The sequence below is a fragment of the Zeugodacus cucurbitae genome, chromosome 4, assembly GCF_028554725.1.
Source record: "Zeugodacus cucurbitae isolate PBARC_wt_2022May chromosome 4, idZeuCucr1.2, whole genome shotgun sequence".
NCBI classification, from domain to species: domain Eukaryota; kingdom Metazoa; phylum Arthropoda; class Insecta; order Diptera; family Tephritidae; genus Zeugodacus; species Zeugodacus cucurbitae.
Genome location: NC_071669.1, coordinates 10911411 through 10927711, shown reverse-complemented (window position 1 = coordinate 10927711; position 16301 = coordinate 10911411). Strand labels below are relative to the sequence as shown.

General features: G+C 33.5%; 4 protein-coding genes across 11 annotated transcripts; 2 read left to right on the top strand and 2 right to left on the bottom strand.

Annotated features, from left to right (window-relative positions):
- Positions 1 to 88: 88 nt before the first annotated feature.
- On the top strand, positions 89 to 1911 carry LOC105209390 (hydroxyacylglutathione hydrolase, mitochondrial-like). 5 transcript variants are annotated; one of them, XM_011179793.3, is made up of 3 exons: positions 89 to 222; positions 764 to 879; positions 935 to 1911. In XM_011179793.3, exons 2-3 carry the CDS (start codon positions 796 to 798, stop codon positions 1658 to 1660), a joined length of 810 nt encoding a protein of 269 aa, XP_011178095.1. In that variant the 5' UTR covers positions 89 to 222; positions 764 to 795; the 3' UTR covers positions 1661 to 1911. The 5 variants fall into 5 exon arrangements, with proteins under 5 accessions (XP_011178095.1, XP_011178103.1, XP_011178080.1 ...); XM_011179801.3 differs by having other exon boundaries at positions 149 to 197; XM_011179778.3 differs by having other exon boundaries at positions 174 to 669.
- A 68-nt stretch (positions 1912 to 1979) lies between these two features.
- On the top strand, positions 1980 to 3150 carry LOC105209380 (hydroxyacylglutathione hydrolase-like protein). The gene is made up of 3 exons (XM_011179767.3): positions 1980 to 2122; positions 2174 to 2322; positions 2381 to 3150. Exons 1-3 carry the CDS (start codon positions 2074 to 2076, stop codon positions 3095 to 3097), a joined length of 915 nt encoding a protein of 304 aa, XP_011178069.1. The 5' UTR covers positions 1980 to 2073; the 3' UTR covers positions 3098 to 3150.
- A 767-nt stretch (positions 3151 to 3917) lies between these two features.
- On the bottom strand, positions 3918 to 4747 carry LOC114803659 (uncharacterized). The gene is made up of 3 exons (XM_029038582.2): positions 4621 to 4747; positions 4228 to 4554; positions 3918 to 4112 (listed from the first exon to the last, which is right to left on the bottom strand). The coding sequence occupies exons 1-3, from the start codon at positions 4699 to 4701 to the stop codon at positions 3960 to 3962; spliced, it is 561 nt and encodes a 186-aa protein (XP_028894415.2). The 5' UTR covers positions 4702 to 4747; the 3' UTR covers positions 3918 to 3959.
- Positions 4748 to 8130: 3383 nt separating this feature from the next.
- On the bottom strand, positions 8131 to 14048 carry LOC105209375 (uncharacterized). 4 transcript variants are annotated; one of them, XM_054229704.1, is made up of 5 exons: positions 13772 to 14048; positions 11845 to 11904; positions 11387 to 11785; positions 10975 to 11315; positions 8131 to 8720 (listed from the first exon to the last, which is right to left on the bottom strand). In XM_054229704.1, exons 1-5 carry the CDS (start codon positions 13921 to 13923, stop codon positions 8671 to 8673), a joined length of 1002 nt encoding a protein of 333 aa, XP_054085679.1. In that variant the 5' UTR covers positions 13924 to 14048; the 3' UTR covers positions 8131 to 8670. The 4 variants fall into 4 exon arrangements, with proteins under 4 accessions (XP_054085679.1, XP_011178055.1, XP_054085677.1 ...); XM_011179753.3 differs by lacking the exon at positions 8131 to 8720 and adding an exon at positions 9980 to 10316 and having other exon boundaries at positions 13772 to 14045; XM_054229702.1 differs by lacking the exon at positions 8131 to 8720 and adding an exon at positions 9980 to 10316 and having other exon boundaries at positions 13848 to 13973.
- Between the last annotated feature and the right edge of the window lie 2253 nt (positions 14049 to 16301).

Sequence of the window (16301 nt, the reverse complement as noted above, 5' to 3'; positions counted from 1 at the left end):
TTGTAGATTATAAGCTTTATTTCTTAAAAAAGTGTAATTTTAACTGTATTTATTAAATTCTGTAATAGTTTATAAAAGTCCAAAAACAATTAAACCGCATTTCAAAGTGTGACTGCAAATGACATTAATCAGTTGCTGTCAACTGTTCCGCCTGCACTGATCCGGCAACGCCGGGTTTATTCTAATCAGAAGTTGAAGTACGGAACTTATTTTTTCTTTACAGTTTAGTAATATTTTTTAATTTCATTCTAATTTCAACAATTTTCTTTACGCAATACTTTTATATATAAAGTAAACATTAGTGATATTTGTGACAAACTTTAAAGTCTGATCTAAACTGTGCCCAAAGCACGGCATACTAAAAACGCACAAAACTAGCGACAATATAGTGTAGCAAATAAACAACAACAAGAAAATATTACACCAAAAATATTCCATTTATATATACACCAGATAAATTAAAGCACAAAACCATTGCATTTCATAGAAACTAAATGTTATCGGCCGCTTGGAGAAACGTACAACTGGGTGTTGTACGCAATCTGACCGCTGCTTATTTTCGAGGTGTGTGCAGTGGCGTACGCCCGCTGGCTGGTGCGAGTGCACTTGTACTTGCCACCAACCGGCAAAGTCCGGAATTTGTGTCGCTGCGACGAAATGATAACAAAAGTGATTGTTTTGTGAATAAAACTGCTTTAAAATGACAAAATTAATAATTAAATTATGATATTTTACTGACATTTTTCATTTCTCTCACTTGCAGTACAAAAATTAATCAACGTTGGTATTAACAGAATGCATAGCTCTGTGGAGGATATAAATTTGAACTCAATGCACATAAAAGTTTTGCCGGCACTGCAAGACAATTTTATGTATTTGGTAAGTCTACTAAAAACATATACAAGCAAAAATAATTAATGTGCTTATAATTTAGATAATTGATAGCTCAACAAAAGAAGCCGCAATTGTTGATCCCGTCGATCCGGAGAGTGTGCTCGCCGCTGTAAGAGCTGAAAATGTGCATCTCACTAAAGTTTTAACAACACACCATCACTGGGATCATGCGGGTGGTAATGAAAAATTGGTTAAACTTTTCGGCAAACCATTAGCCGTATATGGTGGTGACGAACGTATTGGTGCGCTCACAAATAAAGTCAATCAAGATGATAAATTTGAAATTGGCAATTTGAAAGTGAGTTGCCTATTCACGCCCTGCCACACCACAGGACACATCTGTTACTATATTGAATCGCCGAACAGTGATGACCGCGCTGTTTTCACTGGTGACACTCTGTTCCAAGGTGGTTGTGGACGTTTCTTTGAAGGCACACCCGATCAAATGTACTCGGCGTTGTGTCAGAAATTAGCCGCTTTACCGGAAGACACCAAAGTCTTTTGTGGACATGAATATACATTGCAGAATATGGCGTATGCGCGTCATGTTGAACCCATGAATGATCGCATTATGAAACGTATAGAATGGGCAAAGTTGCGACGTGCTACTAAAGCACCAACTGTACCGTCTACTATTGGCGAGGAGAAATCTTGGAATCCATTCATGCGTGTACATGAGCCAAATGTACAGAAACATGCTGGCGAGCAAGATCCCATTAAGACTATGGGCAGTTTGCGTAAGGAGAAGGACACCTTTAAAGCTTAAAGCTTATGGGTTTAACATCCTCGAAGGGAGTGCATAGCAAAATGGTGTTGGGTAGTCTCTTAAATATTATGCACAAACTTTGAATGTTTTCATATACTAAATATGTATATTTTGTTGTTATTTTTATTGTTTTTATGTGTATGTTAATTCCAAAAAATGTGAATTTAAAATTCACTATAATCAGCACTTACTACAGCGTATAACAAAATTAATTTTTGTTAAATTTTATGAAAAGGTAACTCTGTTGACTTTATTCTTTTTTTCTAAGTGTTATACTGAATTTCTGTTACAAAACAAAAGAAAATTAACTCATGAATTTATTTTATGTGCGTCAAAAAATTGTAGTAACGATTTGTGATTAATGCCTGAAGTTTGAAAATTGTAAATTTTGCAATAAGAATTAGCTGAAATAAATGTGCTCACTATTTGGGCGTGGCTTAGCCCATAAAATATATAACTGCGGTTGGTTATTGAAATTAATTGCTACTTTTTAATTTAATGTATAATATCTAGCGTTGCGCGCACGTCGTTCATGGGCAAATCAATGTAAATCAGATAAACCGCCGCCACCACCCGAACCACACAGTAAAATAGTAGATGTGTGCTGCGAAGGCATGAAAATTAAGATACTACCCGCACGGGTCAATAACTATATGTATTTGGTAAACAATTTGAATTTATACGAAATTATACTTTCTTTGAACACACATTTTTTCGCAGATAACTGATTTGCCCACCGGTTGCACGGCGGCAATTGATCTCTCCGACAATAAGTTACTCTTCGAAATACTTAAAAAGGAAAACTTAAAGCTTTCCTTTGCTTTTATAACACACCATCACGAGGATCATTCGGGCGGCACGCAAGAGTTGTCCGCTGCGTATCCCGATGTGAAAATATGTGGTGGCGACGGACGCATAAAAGCTGTTAATTATTGTCTTAAGGATAATGAACAATTGAAATTGGGTGAGATGACTTTCAATTGCATGCACACACCTTGCCACACAATTGGTCATTATTGCTATTTTGTGGAGTGTGGCGCCGGTGGGCCGCCAGCACTTTTTACGGGCGACACACTTTTCCAAGGCGGCTGTGGTGGCTTTGATGAGGGTACGCCTGAGCAAATGTATGCTATTGTAAAACGTGTACTTGAACTACCCAAAGAGACGCGTATGTTCGGTGGTCATGAGAATACAGTTTTAAATCTACGTTTCGCTCAATGTGTTGAACCCGAAAATTCGACTATCAGTGCACGTTTGTGTTGGGCACAGCAGCAGCGTGAAAAGAAATTACCAACACCGCCTTCAATGTTGTGCGAGGAAAGAACTTTTAATCCGTTTTTACGTGTCGACCATCCGGATGTGCAACATTATACCGGCGATACAGATCCGAGTTATGTAATGTTTTGTTTGCGCAAACAACGTGATGCCTTCAAGTAACGGGTGTAACATGTGAAAAATAATACAAAACTTTGCTGCGCCTATTGCTATTCGTTGGAGTTTTTGCATTATTTAAGTTGTCGTGTATATAAATATATATTATTTATGTATATATGCACTGTTTGCAACATTATTCATTCAATTAAATTCGTTTATATACAAAAAATTGATTTTCAATATTGTAAGGTAAATTATTACTGCCAATTTTCGTTCATTTGTGTCTGCCTGTGCTGCACATACAGGAAGTCCCGTTACAATATGACATTGCATTTTCATTAGTAGCGCGTTGTTTATCCTAATTAGTGAATTTGTGGAAATTTCGTTAAATTAACTTAATTTAATGTTTATTGTGTAAAAATAGTGCGCGGAAAGTAAAAAGGAATATGTGAATAATGAGTTAATACAGTTGATTTGCTGTGAGCTGTGCTTTATGTGTCGTTATTTGTGTGTGTAAATTGCCGCTGGCAGTGTGCATATTGCTTTGGCCTATTTTGTGTTTAATAGTGCATTTTGTGCAGAATTCTATGTGAATATTGAGTGGAATATAAGAAAGTATAATGTTATAGGTGCAAATGTGTAAAATTATTAAAGATTTCATGGTTGGACGGACATCACAAATGCAAATGAAAAGGTGAGTAGCGGCGCTGTTGCTTTGCTTTCTATTTTCAATTTCGTTTATGCTTATGTTCATGTTTATGCAAGTTTGTACGTGTAAATTAAAAAGGATGCGGCTTGTATTAGATTTTCTCAAATTATGTTTATGTTTAAGAACCATATTTCATAAATAAGAACTATTTATTTATTTATTTGATGAAACATTTGGTATTTAATTAATTACAAGATATTCATTTATTTTTTGTGTTTATGCCTTTGTTACTCTACCTTCAAATATGATATCCAGATAGTGTACACCAGCATACCATATCTCAAGTGTTTCAATATAACTCATTACCGGTATGTAAGGTGGCATCAAACTGGGTCGTAAAGTAAAATTACTGATGGTATAGAGCGCGTTCTACAAAATATTAAAATAAATATGCAAATATTATATTAAATATATAATTTCTGCAAAATATTATTAAACAATATTATTATACTATAATAAAATCAAATAATATTATTATTTTTACCTCCATTAATGGACACAACAGCAATGGTTTGGCCGATTGTTGCAATTCAATTACGTTTTGTTTTATAATTGTACTGTCATAGTCTCCACTTAACATATCACAAGCATTTGTTATATTAGTTATCGCTGTATTAGTAATGTTTTTTTCTCGTATAATGCGCAAATTATCGCGCAATTGAAAATTGGTAATATTTTGTTCTACTTTGAGGTGTAAAGTAAACGTGTTTAAGCCAATCATATTTTTGCCACATTGAAATTGCTCCACTGTCATTAAACCCTTCTGATGTATAGTATAATTGACGCGATCTAATAAAATTGCATAATTACGCTAAAGGTTTAAAGAAATGTAAAACTTAAGTTATTTTTTATTTATTTGAAAATTAAGAATACTAACCTTTGAACCTGCATCAACTGAATACATTACCAGAATCAAGCAGCATATTAGCATCCGTGCGCTTTCAGCCATTTTTGCCATTGAATTCTGTTCGAACACTGATTTCAGTAACTGGCTAATACATGTAATCATGTTAGCAATGACAGATTTTTTGTGTAATTAAAAATCGATTAATACATACGTACTTATATTTTATTATTTTCTATACTTTTATATATTATTTTTATACTGTCGCAACAAAAGTTGCTAAGAGAGTATTATAGTTTGGTTCACATAACGGTTGTTTGTAAGTCATAAAACTAAACGAGTTAGATATAGGGTTATATATCTTAAAATGATCAGGGTGACGAGACGAGTCAAAATTCGAATGTCTGTCTGTCCGTCCGTCCGTCCGTGCAACGGATAACTTGAGTAAAAATTGTGATATCTTGATGAAACTTGGAACACATATTCCTTGCGTGACCCCGCCCCCAAATCGGTTATTTGTATATATCTGGCAAACCAATAAAGCTATATAAACCAAACTTTCTGCAGTCGGTTCTCTTGCGTACCCCACCACACACCATGAGATTAGTTGAAATTGGATAAAAATTACTAAAAGTGAGTTTACTCAGTAACGCCAGAAACACTAAATTTCACAAAGGAAATAGTAGATGAAGCTGCACTCAGATTTTTTTACAAAATGAAAATGGGCGTGGCATCGCCCACTTATGGGTCAAAAACCATATCTCAGGAACTACTCGACCGATTTCAATGAAACTTGGTTTGTAATAGTTTCCTTACATCCCAATGATATGTTGTGAAAATAGGCCAAATCGCTTCACAACCACGCCTACTTCCTATATACCGGAACTTTGAAGACGATCTGAATCGTTTACATTACAATATATAAAGTAAGCACTAGTGAAGATATCGGTGCGGAACTTTGCACAAATATTACGTTTATAGTGTGGCAGCCCCATTATAAAAGTCGCCAAAATCGGACCATAGGTTTTCAAGGCCGCATATATCGAACATGAGGACCTCGGTGTTTCTAACTTAATATTAGGGTTTCCAACTTTCCATGAACTTTATACAATAGATATGTAGGTCAAATTGTGTATTATATAATATTAATAAATAAATTGCGAGAGTATAAAATGTTCTGTTACACCCGAACTTAGCCCTTCCTTACTTGTTTTTATTAATTTAATTGCTTGAATATGTTTTTTAAATAAAAAAAAGTCCAAAAATTGTTATAATTAACAAAAAAATTATTTGCTAAGGGCGTAGGCTAGTAGACGATGCCCGCAATAGCGGCAATTCCGTAGACAATAAGGATACGAAGTAGTTTTGCTATCTTACAAGTAAAGGGTTTTTCAAAAGGTACGCTACAAAAGTTAACCGATAGGGACAGTAAATGACGCCTGCTATTTTGACATTTCTGTTCTCTAATGTTTGCCATTTCTTCATTGAAAGATATACGATTAACGAGTCGAAATTATTAAAATTTACTACCAAAATTCTGAGTCAGTGGAGCGCTACGTCTAATTTATAGTTGTCAAAATTCCTGTCTGACCGCACAAATATAACGGAATATTTTAGACCGAATTAGATGATATGGACTTTGACAATATGTGGTTCCAACAATACGGCGCCACTCAGCGAATGTCACAATCGATTTATCAAAACCAAGTTTGGTGAAGGCGTTATCTCACGAAAATTGGGTTCAGCGTCTGGCCAAAGTATATGTTTTCTAGGCAATCTAACGCTCGTTAGTATTATCAGACTCTATGTTGCTCTCTCAAATTTTAAACAATCTATATAATCGTATCGATCTAACCTCTCATCATCAAGTTACCTTAGTATTTTCTTGGACTTAATCAAGTCTTTCGTTTCTCTTTAATATATTGTTGCTTTTCCTCATATTAGTCCAACAGCTTTGAATGTAATTTCTATAACGAAATTACTTAGAGACTTTTTCCCACGCTTATCCGAAGTCTAAATTTTGTTAATAAACTTTTCGATTTGCCTTGTTGGCGTCGGTGTTGGGCATTGATCGGTTCAGATCGTTTCTTGTATTGCGATTCTTGATGTTCTGATAGTATTTGGAATCGACAGGTTACTTAAGAATTTTGTAATAGAATCTAAGTGCTTTGTCGAATTAGGAGGGTCTTGGCGATCCATTAAGAGTATTTGGGTGTCACAAAATACAGTCGAATGAGACTATCTACAGTCGTTGAAATCTCCTCCTTGATAGAAAATTCCTGCCAGAATGAATTGAAATACTTTCAAAATGGCGACTGTTACTACCTTGAACCTTACAACATCTGACGCTTTCCAACACTGGTAACTCGCAGTATTTTCTTACTGGCAAAGTGCATTACACAGCGAAAGAGCACTTCAACGTTTGAATATAGTTATTGAAGCAATTGTGTCGTTCCCGCTTAGTATTGTGGTTGTAAACAAACCAAAGTACATTTCTTATCCGGCGATTGAGGATGAAAGAACAAACGTCGAAAGTGTTGAAATTTAATTTTTTGCCAACGCATTTTGTCTGATTTATTTACTTACTTATCAAAAGTACGAAAAATTTATTGCATTTCCCCGACAACTTATGGTAAAGAGAGCAATGGAACTGTGTAAGCCACAGGATGAAGTAACACGAATGCGAAAAGATTGCAGTATCAACACTACATTGCAATGCATAAAGGGGGGGAAATAAAGTGAATAAAAATGTCAGGAAAACGACGACGACAATACAAACAATGCAAAGATAAGCGCAAGACTTGAGTAAAACAATACAACAAATCTACTATACCGGCAACAGTAACAGCCATCATACAAATTGAGTAGTAAAATCAGAAATGGGATATACTTTGAGTTTTAGAGGAAGGGGAGAGGTGTGGTCTTCCTTGCAGCATCACACACCCACCCTTGTTTACCCACCTAGTACAGTGCATCGGCAGGATTTTTGTTGCTTGCGGTATTTTGTCCTTCAACTGTTGTCCAGTTGCTTGAACGACGTCTATAGTGGCTGCATACAACAATTCAATTGTCGGTGATAAGACGAGAAGATTGCTTGCAACGTTTCACTATTGCCACAGCAGTTGGTTGTCGAACATCGGTCAAAAATTGCCGCACAAACAAAGTTGAGTTGAAGCATAGTTTGTTGCACTAGCGGACGGAATGGACGTAGTAGAAGGAAGGAAGTACGCAGGACTGCGCAGTTCAGCATACGTTCAAGCATTGCCTGGACAATGGACGGTAGATCAGTGAAGTTGTTTTTGTTGTAATATGACAGTTGTTCCAGTTGGTCAACTGAAGATGTGGTCAATCGAAAGTAAAGTAGAAGATAAAATGCTCAATGATACTTGGAATTTGAAACGAATGGTGGCGGACATCATAAAACAGGAAATTGAAATAAAAAAAGCGTCAACTATATTAACAGTTTCAAGGAAGCAAAACTTTAGCAGGTTTAGCTGGTAACATGTTGTGGAGTGGTTTGACAGAATAAATATAATAGAAAGAAACTTAAGGTAAACCTCTCGATTGTGACATTAGCTGTGTGGCTTGTGGCACCTTCCTGTTGGAACCAAGTCCATATCAACCAATTCGGTCCAAAAATATTGGGTTATCATTGAGCGATAGCAATTTCCATTCACAGTAACGTGCCGGCCTTGATCATCACGGAAGAAGTACGCCCCAATGAACCCACCAAACCGTATTTTTTCGGGATGCAATAGTGGGTCATGGAGTACGTCTGAATAAATCATATATTTTGTTTATTGACGAAGCCATTCAGTCAGAAATGGGCCTTATCGCTGAAGATGATTTTTCGATGAAAATCCGGATCATTTTCAAGTTGTTGCTCCGCTCAATTCATGAACATATGATGATTCAGTTGCTGAGACGGCTTCAGTTCTTGCACTAATTTGATCTTGTAAGGATGTGGGCCAAGATCTTTTCGCAAAATTCAGCACACCGACGTCACTGTGATGCCCAACGCTTAAGAAAATTGCACGTAGCGCTCTTAAAGTTGAGGCCACTGACACCGAATTTTAATAATTTCTACTCGTTGTTGCATCGTATATATTTCCATGATGAAATGGCAAACCTTCCTGAAAAGAAATGTCAAAAGAGCGTGAAAAAATTTGGCGTCGTTTGCTGCCTCTATCGGTCTACTGTTGTAGCGTCCATATTAAATAAACCTTTATTTGAAATGAACCCTTTATTTAAAACACCAAGTTGAGGTCAATCTCTGTCCAACAACGAGGCAATTTTCTTTACCATAGTTCTGACCACGTGACCAACTTATAAAAGAGAGAACCTAGGTCTAACTTTACATTATTTTGCTCAAGTCCCTAGTTCATTTCACAAGTGGAAATCAACGTCGAGGAAGAATTATCTTTCGCTTGTTACTACAAGGATTGGCCATATATCAAATGCAACTGAAAAGATGTTCGAATCTTGAGTTATTAGGAATTAGGTTGCCAAAGGTTAGTTGAAGAAAATTGAAATTCAGACTTCAAGTTAGCCCACGGTCTCTACTTGACCTCAAAGGGAAGGTCGAAAGCCTTTAAGACAGGGTCTTTTGTTGCTGCAATATATTAGGTCGTATGTAGGAACTTTTCAGAAACTACTACTTTGGATGTTTTTATTTTCAACTTAAACCCTTAAGAACTGTTTCATGAATTTTGGATCCAAAGTCAACAACATCTCGAAACCCATAGGACTATGGTGATTACAAAACTTGTGAGCTACTTGCAAGGGAACCATAAGCTCTTCATAATCAAATTCAGCAATTCGTATTATCTACAATCCCTGAAAAGCCAAGAACCTTCATTGTTTACTTTAAATTTTAATACCGTTATAAGTTTAAATGCACCACCATTTATCTCGAGCATAGTCTATTATTAATTCCGATTGACGTGACTTCAACTCAGTTTTTATTAACGATTTTCGGAAGAAACTACGTAGTGTTTTATTGAGAAAAAAAAAACAAAAAGCGTTGAAAGCAAAAATCAAAGCAAAAACAAGTGACGCGCGAAACTAGCCTGTAACATGCATTCAAGCGACTACAGCCAATATGCGGGCACTAAAAAACAGAGAGGACCTTGATGGAAGGCAGTAAACAAAAGTATAAAGCGAGTGCAAAATATTGAGATTCCTCACCATTTTCCTGAGCGCGTCAACAAGATGAGCAATGAACGTTTTATTAACTGCACATTCTACGAATATCTGCATTCGACAAAGAAGAAAATGAAAAACATTGACAAGCACTGCGAAGGACAGGCGCTATACAAGTTTAACGTCTGCGGGATGACATTCGATTCGTTTGAAGCTAGTTAATAAATTTTCATTTGGTTCAGTAAAAAACTTCGAATTATTTTGTTTTATTTTGCATTTCCTTCACAATACAAATCGTTTTTCCTGCATTCTTCACTGTTTCTTACAATTTCAGTGGCATAATTGTTCTAGAATTTTAGCTTTACAATGGCAATGCTCCTGCATCATATTATATATAGATTCGATTTCATGCAAGAAATTCTCCAACATTTCGGGACGTCGAAAGATATCCGGATCTACGGTGACATTGTTATCTCGCAAGATACTCCAACGTTTCATGCTGTTCACAATATCCTCACAGAAATTGGTTTTCTTCTCCACTATAGATATAGATGGCTTGCGTGGATACATTTTCGCCTTGGCAGAAGCTGTTGAGTTGGGGAATATAGAAACTGATATTGATATGTCGAACTAAGCTATTTGTGTGTTTTATATATAGATTCTAATTCTTAGAAGAACCAGCCCTAGTGGTATTAGTAGAACAAATATACATCTGTTGGGTGGTTTGACTTGATCCCATCAATGGGATCTAACAGTTCAAAGACGAACTCAAAAGCCTAACGGGTTTTTTCAAACGCCTGGCAGTTACACGCTCGGAAGATTGAAATTTCCTAGAAGCTGTGGATGGATTGTGTGGACAAAGATGACCCTGAATACGATTATAGATCTTTGACATCAGATAAATTGGATCTGTCCGCTAAAGATCCGATTTCGATTCGCAGAAAGACTAGATCGGCTGTTCCGAGCTAGGAATGATTGTGGTTAAACAGAAACGTGTTAATTATTTCGGATTTCGGAAGTCTATTGGGATTCTGAAAGTCAACATATACAGCTCGCAGGGTGCTAGAATTTTTGTAAAAATTGGTCTACACTGATCATCGGTGTGACTTTATAAATACAGACGACAGCCCTACAATTAGGGTTCAGAAGTAAATGACTAAAGACTCTATAGCTGTATATGTTCCCTTTTGTAGTTGTTTCATTTTTTTTTGGCAATTTCTCTTAACCCATCTTAATGCTACTCACCCGTGGCCTTCTTGTCCTTTCTATCGCTAGACCTACGTCTTCTCTTTATCGGCCGATGTTTCTCGCGTAGTTGAGCTTTGGCAGCTTTTTCATACATATTTAAGATGTTGAACATACGACGATCCACATCCTTGGATTTTTCCAAAATCTCACATTTCGGATCACAATAACCATGTATATTTGGTCCTGGATATGGAACCACGGTATTGTAATGAGAATGCTCAAACTTCTTACGCGCATTATTAGTTTGATTCTCCAGCTTGGCGCGTAGCTGGCGCACATATTTATTATGTTGCTTGAAAGACATGGCTGCAAGCAGTTTTTCGACTTTTGAGAGGCAACTGGAAATATACGACGGAAATTTAGACTACAAACGTCTCTTTGTTCATGAGATTACAACTAGAAAACTCACTGTGAGTTCCGCAACGAATAAACACCAGGTATTTGATAGGTGCGCATCATATGATGCAGCTTGAAGGCGACACATTGCAGTAGCTCCTCCGCAGTTAAAACTTGCGACTTCAATAGCTGACTGTGATCGTGTATGTATTGACGTGTGTACCAACCACGCCACAGAGCTTGTATCTTTTGCGCTTGTCGATGGTAATGTTTCTCTATTACATTTTGAATTTCTTCCTCCAATTTGCGATATGTGTCATGTCTTCTAAAGAACTTACGCCATTCATATTGTATGCGTATGATAGCGGTCAGTTTACGTTGATAGACACGCTGATAATACCAACGTCGAAAATATTTTTGTATAGTACGTGCCGCCTTGAATTGCAGATAGTCTAGGCGTAGTAGCGATGTGCTGTGTGGAATTAGATTGAGGGTGATTTTTGAGACGTAACGGCATTAAAAAGCTCTTACCGTGACAACTGCAACTTAGATTTCTGTTTAATATCTGGAGTGGACCACATTTCTTCATACCTGTGAGAGGAAGAGATCGCATGGAGAGCTTTAAGCTTTGAATATGCAGTGTGGAATACTAGAAAGTTAGGACCTGAAGTTGTCTCAGTGCCATAGAATTAGTTGTGGGGAACTCGAATAATAAAAATGTATATTTTTGACCCTAATTCTTTCTAACATCTTTCAAGAAAAGCTCTACTCACTAGTGCACAGTGGTTCAGCTTGTATGAAGGCGCGGTCATAAATACTTCCCGTTGAGATATCGCTATGAAATTTTCACCAAAAATTTAGAAAAATATTTTAAATATATATTAAAAAAACTGGCCCCATCGGATTACTAGGTCCTATAACTCCCATAGAACAGTAATTGATATTATATGGCAATGATGTGCAAAAATATTTCTCATAGCCATAGTTAGAGCGTCAAAACTTTCTGTAAGGTTTTGGAAAAAAAGTTAAGAAAGCGAGAAAAAAGCTGAACATGATTTGACGTTATAGTTTTCCTCATCCAACCCTCATATTCCACCTATAAGAATAATATCATATGAATAATTAATGTAGGGAAAAAGTAAATTATCAACCAATTTAGTACAGTTCATTTTTTCACTGCCATTCAACAGCCATTATAATTAGAACAAAAACTTATAATGCATCCTCTAGTAAACCGTACACAGATTGAAATAAGTACGATTTATCCTTCTTTCCAATCTTCCTTAGCCCAAATATGATCAGTTTGAACTTAAAAATAGTTAATTCCAAAGGCCATTATTATTTTGACGATTGCAAATACCTCTGCAACTTTCCGCACCCAACTTTAGCACTTTTATTACCTTAAGACTCTGCTAAATACTATATAAAATACAATTAAAGGGGGATCGCGGGGGAACACAACTAAAACTTTATGTAAACACATTGAAGACGCAGAAAAGAAATCCAAAAAATATAGGTGATATAAACCCTAATTTCACAAAAAATACAAATATCGTTAGTCTTAATTAATTTCATAAGTTAAAGTAAATACCTTTAGCTTCAAAATCCATTAAAAATAATCTTGATTTGTTAACCTGAACAATTACCAGAACAAATGGAAGTCCTTTGTTTCTGCGAAATTAAAAAAAAAATTCTGATGTGCTTTAAAAAAAATCCGGTTGTTCATGCATTTAGCTCTATTTTTAGAAAGTACCGTTAGATTTTTAGGAAAACCCGGTTTGCAAATAGGAAGTGTGGACAATTTAGAGGCCATCGGTATACATTTTGTCGAAAAATCGTGAGATGGATTTTTTTATTTTTGGCCTATGGCGGAACCACTGTGTAGTGGTAGCAATTCTTTAGTTGGGTAGACCAACAGTTCTAATTTATTCTAAGCTTTCTGAGCTTTTCGATTCGCTAACAAATTATCATTTATTGAACGTGTATCAATAAATTTTTTATAGATAAATATTTAAGAGCTTTTTTGCCTAAAAGCTTTAAAAAAGCTTTACAGAATTTTTATATTTTTATATGGCTCATTGGTTTTTGCTTTAAAGTATTAGAGAGATTATGAGAAGAGATATTGAGTGAGAAATCTTGAGAGCTTTTTTAGACTTTAGTAGTAATATACACCTTAAACACCCTTGAACTTTTAGGTGAAATGGAAGTATTCTAGTCTTTCAGATATTTTTTTAATAACTGAATTTTAAAGAATTCAACGTCAAAAGCTTTTGAGCTTTCGCTTTCGTGTTAATCTTGTGAGCTTTTGCAGTATATAAATATTTCTTCGTTTTCGAATCATCATGATGCTTGATATTTAATGCCACTTATCGTTGAACCTTACAGTACAGGCCCTTTAAGTTCTTACGATTTCTCATAAGACCCCTTTTTCCACATTAATTTCATAACCCTCACTTACCAGCTCTGGAAATCTTCCTGTGAGAAAAACATATGTTTGGAATCGTAAATACTTTCCAGCGTTCGCAGTGGTATACCTGATTCGACGTAATTTATGTCGATGCTAGTCGTCTTTTTGCGTGATTGACGCATCGATCTCTTAGTGGATGTCATATTGCTTTTATGGAATCTTTGTATATATTGGTATTGTTAAATTTAAAATTATTAAAAAATATGTCTTGTTGCTGAAGTAAATTCAAATTTTTTATGACTGACAAAATCGTTCAAAAATTTTATGATGAATATTTCAAGATTTTTGTGTTTCACTTTTGTAGTACAGTGTGTTCCTTAGTTTGTGGATTTATTTTTTAATTGTAATAGAATACTTACTCGATTATGTTCAATAAATTTTATTTGAAATAAGAAATCTTTAAAATTTAGTTTGTTTTTCAATTTTTGCTAATTTTTTTATTTTATTTTTATAGTAATTTTTATACATGAATAGTTACATATAAGGCACCAAAAACAGTTAGTTTTTCAAATACATTATCATATTTCTTTTATGAAAAAATCCTAACTGCTCCGGCCCTGGTATTCATACCATATGTATATAAATAGTCCAACTTAAATTTAGTTACTTCAACTTACTTTTATGAAATGAGTGTACAAAATTTTTAGAGAGAGTGAGAATAAATGAGAATTTTGAAGACTTAAAATTATAATACAAATATACATACATAAATATCTAGAAATTTACACATTTAAACTTATGCATTTCTTAACTCAAAAATGTTTCCAATATACATAAAATAGAAATTTCTAAACGCTAATTATTTTGAAAAAATTGGATTACAAAAAAAAAATATTTGAATAACAATATTAAAAAATTTTGTGTTGCGTATTTTAAAATATACTTTATATATGCACTAAAAATTAGTTTACAGTCGATAAATTATTTGAGTGCGTATTTAAAAAAAAAATAAATTTTTGTTTGATAATTAAAAAAAATATTTTTTCGATAATTTTGTGGCGTTTACATCTAAAAATGATACTTATTTTGTTATAATTTTTGCATAATTTATTTTTATAATAATTTAAATTTATAATCAGAATTTTTGTCAAAAAATAGTTTTAATTTTGTAAATTAAAATTTTAATCATTAAAAATGCGATTTTGGCGAATTATTTACTTTAGTATTTATATGCTGTGTTGATCCATGACAAAAAAAAATATTTATTTATATTATAAAAAAATGAGTTAATGAAAATATCTACATATTTTTAAGTATTGAAATTATTTGATTTAAAAATATTGAATTTCGAATTTAAAATTTTTGTTCATTTTTGGATTATATTTTATGAAAAGCATTTTTTTTTGTGAAAAAAGTGTTTTCGAATTTGAAATCGCTTTCGAAATTTATTTTCAAATACATTTTTTCTTCATCACACAAATTATTCTAAAAATATATCAAAAGAATTTTGCAATATGTTTTAAAACATGATTTTTTTCGAATATTTTTTTTAACTTTCGTTTGATTAAAAAGTATTGAATTTCGAATTTAAAATTTTGTTCAAACATTTTTTAACTCACATAATATTTTTGAATATATTTTATGAAAAGCATTTTTTGTGTGAAAAAAATGTTTTCGAATTCGAATTTGCTTTCGAAATTTAGCTATAAATATTTTTTTTCTTCATTAAACAAATTATTCTAAAAACATAACAAAAGAATTTCGGAATATGTTTTAAAAAATGTTTATTTTTTCGAAAATTAAATTTTTTTTTATTAAAAAATATTGAATTTCGAGTTTGAAATTTTTGTTCAAAAAAGTTTTAACTCATAATTTTTCGGAATATATTTCATGAAAAGCATTTTTTGTGTGAAAAACGATTTGAAATCGCTTTTGAAAAATAGTTAAAAATATGTTTTTTCTTCTTCAAACAAATTATTCTAAAAATATATCAAAAGAATCTCGGAATATGATTAAAAAAATTTATTTTCTTTTCGAATATTTTTTAACAGTGTTCTTTCTTTTGAATACTGCAAAAAATGGAATATATGTAGTTCATCAAAATTATCAAAAATTTGATTTTCGATTATTTTCATTTCAAATCATTTTTCGAATATTTTTTTTTAATTTTGAAAAATTATTTATAATTTTTTGTTTAATTTTGGAAAAATTTTTTATAAATATTTCTTTTTGAAAAAATTTCGAAAAAAAAATTTATAAATAATTTTTTTTTTTTAATTTTGGAAAAAAATTTGAAAAATGTTTTGGTTTTCTTTTCGTTTTCGTTTTTAAAATAATTTTACATTTTTTCGTTTTTGAAAATTTTTTAAAAATATTTTTTATTATATTTTTATCGTTATTCTATTAGACCGCTAGGTGCTAAGAGTGTTTTGTTAGGAATTTTGTTTTTGTTGTGCGAAGTTGTTTTTTTTTTTTGTTTTGAAAACGTGTGTGTGTTAGTTTTCGTGCTAATACATTCATGCATTTTACTATAATTGATTGGTTGTTCATTACAATTTATGCAAATGCGGTGAAATGTTGT

Bases quoted from the DNA above. Each gene is read 5' to 3' on its own strand.
- LOC105209390 (XM_011179778.3), top strand. From the start codon at position 495: ATGTTATCGGCCGCTTGGAGAAACGTACAACTGGGTGTTGTACGCAAT. The intron at 670-763 runs GTGATTGTTTTG...TCTCACTTGCAG, and splicing joins GCGACGAAATGATAACAAAA to TACAAAAATTAATCAACGTT. The intron at 880-934 runs GTAAGTCTACTA...CTTATAATTTAG, and splicing joins AAGACAATTTTATGTATTTG to ATAATTGATAGCTCAACAAA.
- LOC105209380 (XM_011179767.3), top strand. From the start codon at position 2,074: ATGTGCTCACTATTTGGGCGTGGCTTAGCCCATAAAATATATAACTGC. The intron at 2,123-2,173 runs GTTGGTTATTGA...TATAATATCTAG, and splicing joins CCATAAAATATATAACTGCG to CGTTGCGCGCACGTCGTTCA. The intron at 2,323-2,380 runs GTAAACAATTTG...ATTTTTTCGCAG, and splicing joins TCAATAACTATATGTATTTG to ATAACTGATTTGCCCACCGG.
- LOC114803659 (XM_029038582.2), bottom strand. From the start codon at position 4,701: ATGGCAAAAATGGCTGAAAGCGCACGGATGCTAATATGCTGCTTGATT. The intron at 4,555-4,620 runs GTTAGTATTCTT...TTAAACCTTTAG, and splicing joins CAGTTGATGCAGGTTCAAAG to CGTAATTATGCAATTTTATT. The intron at 4,113-4,227 runs GTAAAAATAATA...AATATTTTGTAG, and splicing joins TGTTGTGTCCATTAATGGAG to AACGCGCTCTATACCATCAG.
- LOC105209375 (XM_011179753.3), bottom strand. From the start codon at position 13,923: ATGACATCCACTAAGAGATCGATGCGTCAATCACGCAAAAAGACGACT. The intron at 11,905-13,771 runs GTAAGTGAGGGT...TTCCTCTCACAG, and splicing joins CAGGAAGATTTCCAGAGCTG to GTATGAAGAAATGTGGTCCA. The intron at 11,786-11,844 runs GTAAGAGCTTTT...AATTCCACACAG, and splicing joins TCTAAGTTGCAGTTGTCACG to CACATCGCTACTACGCCTAG.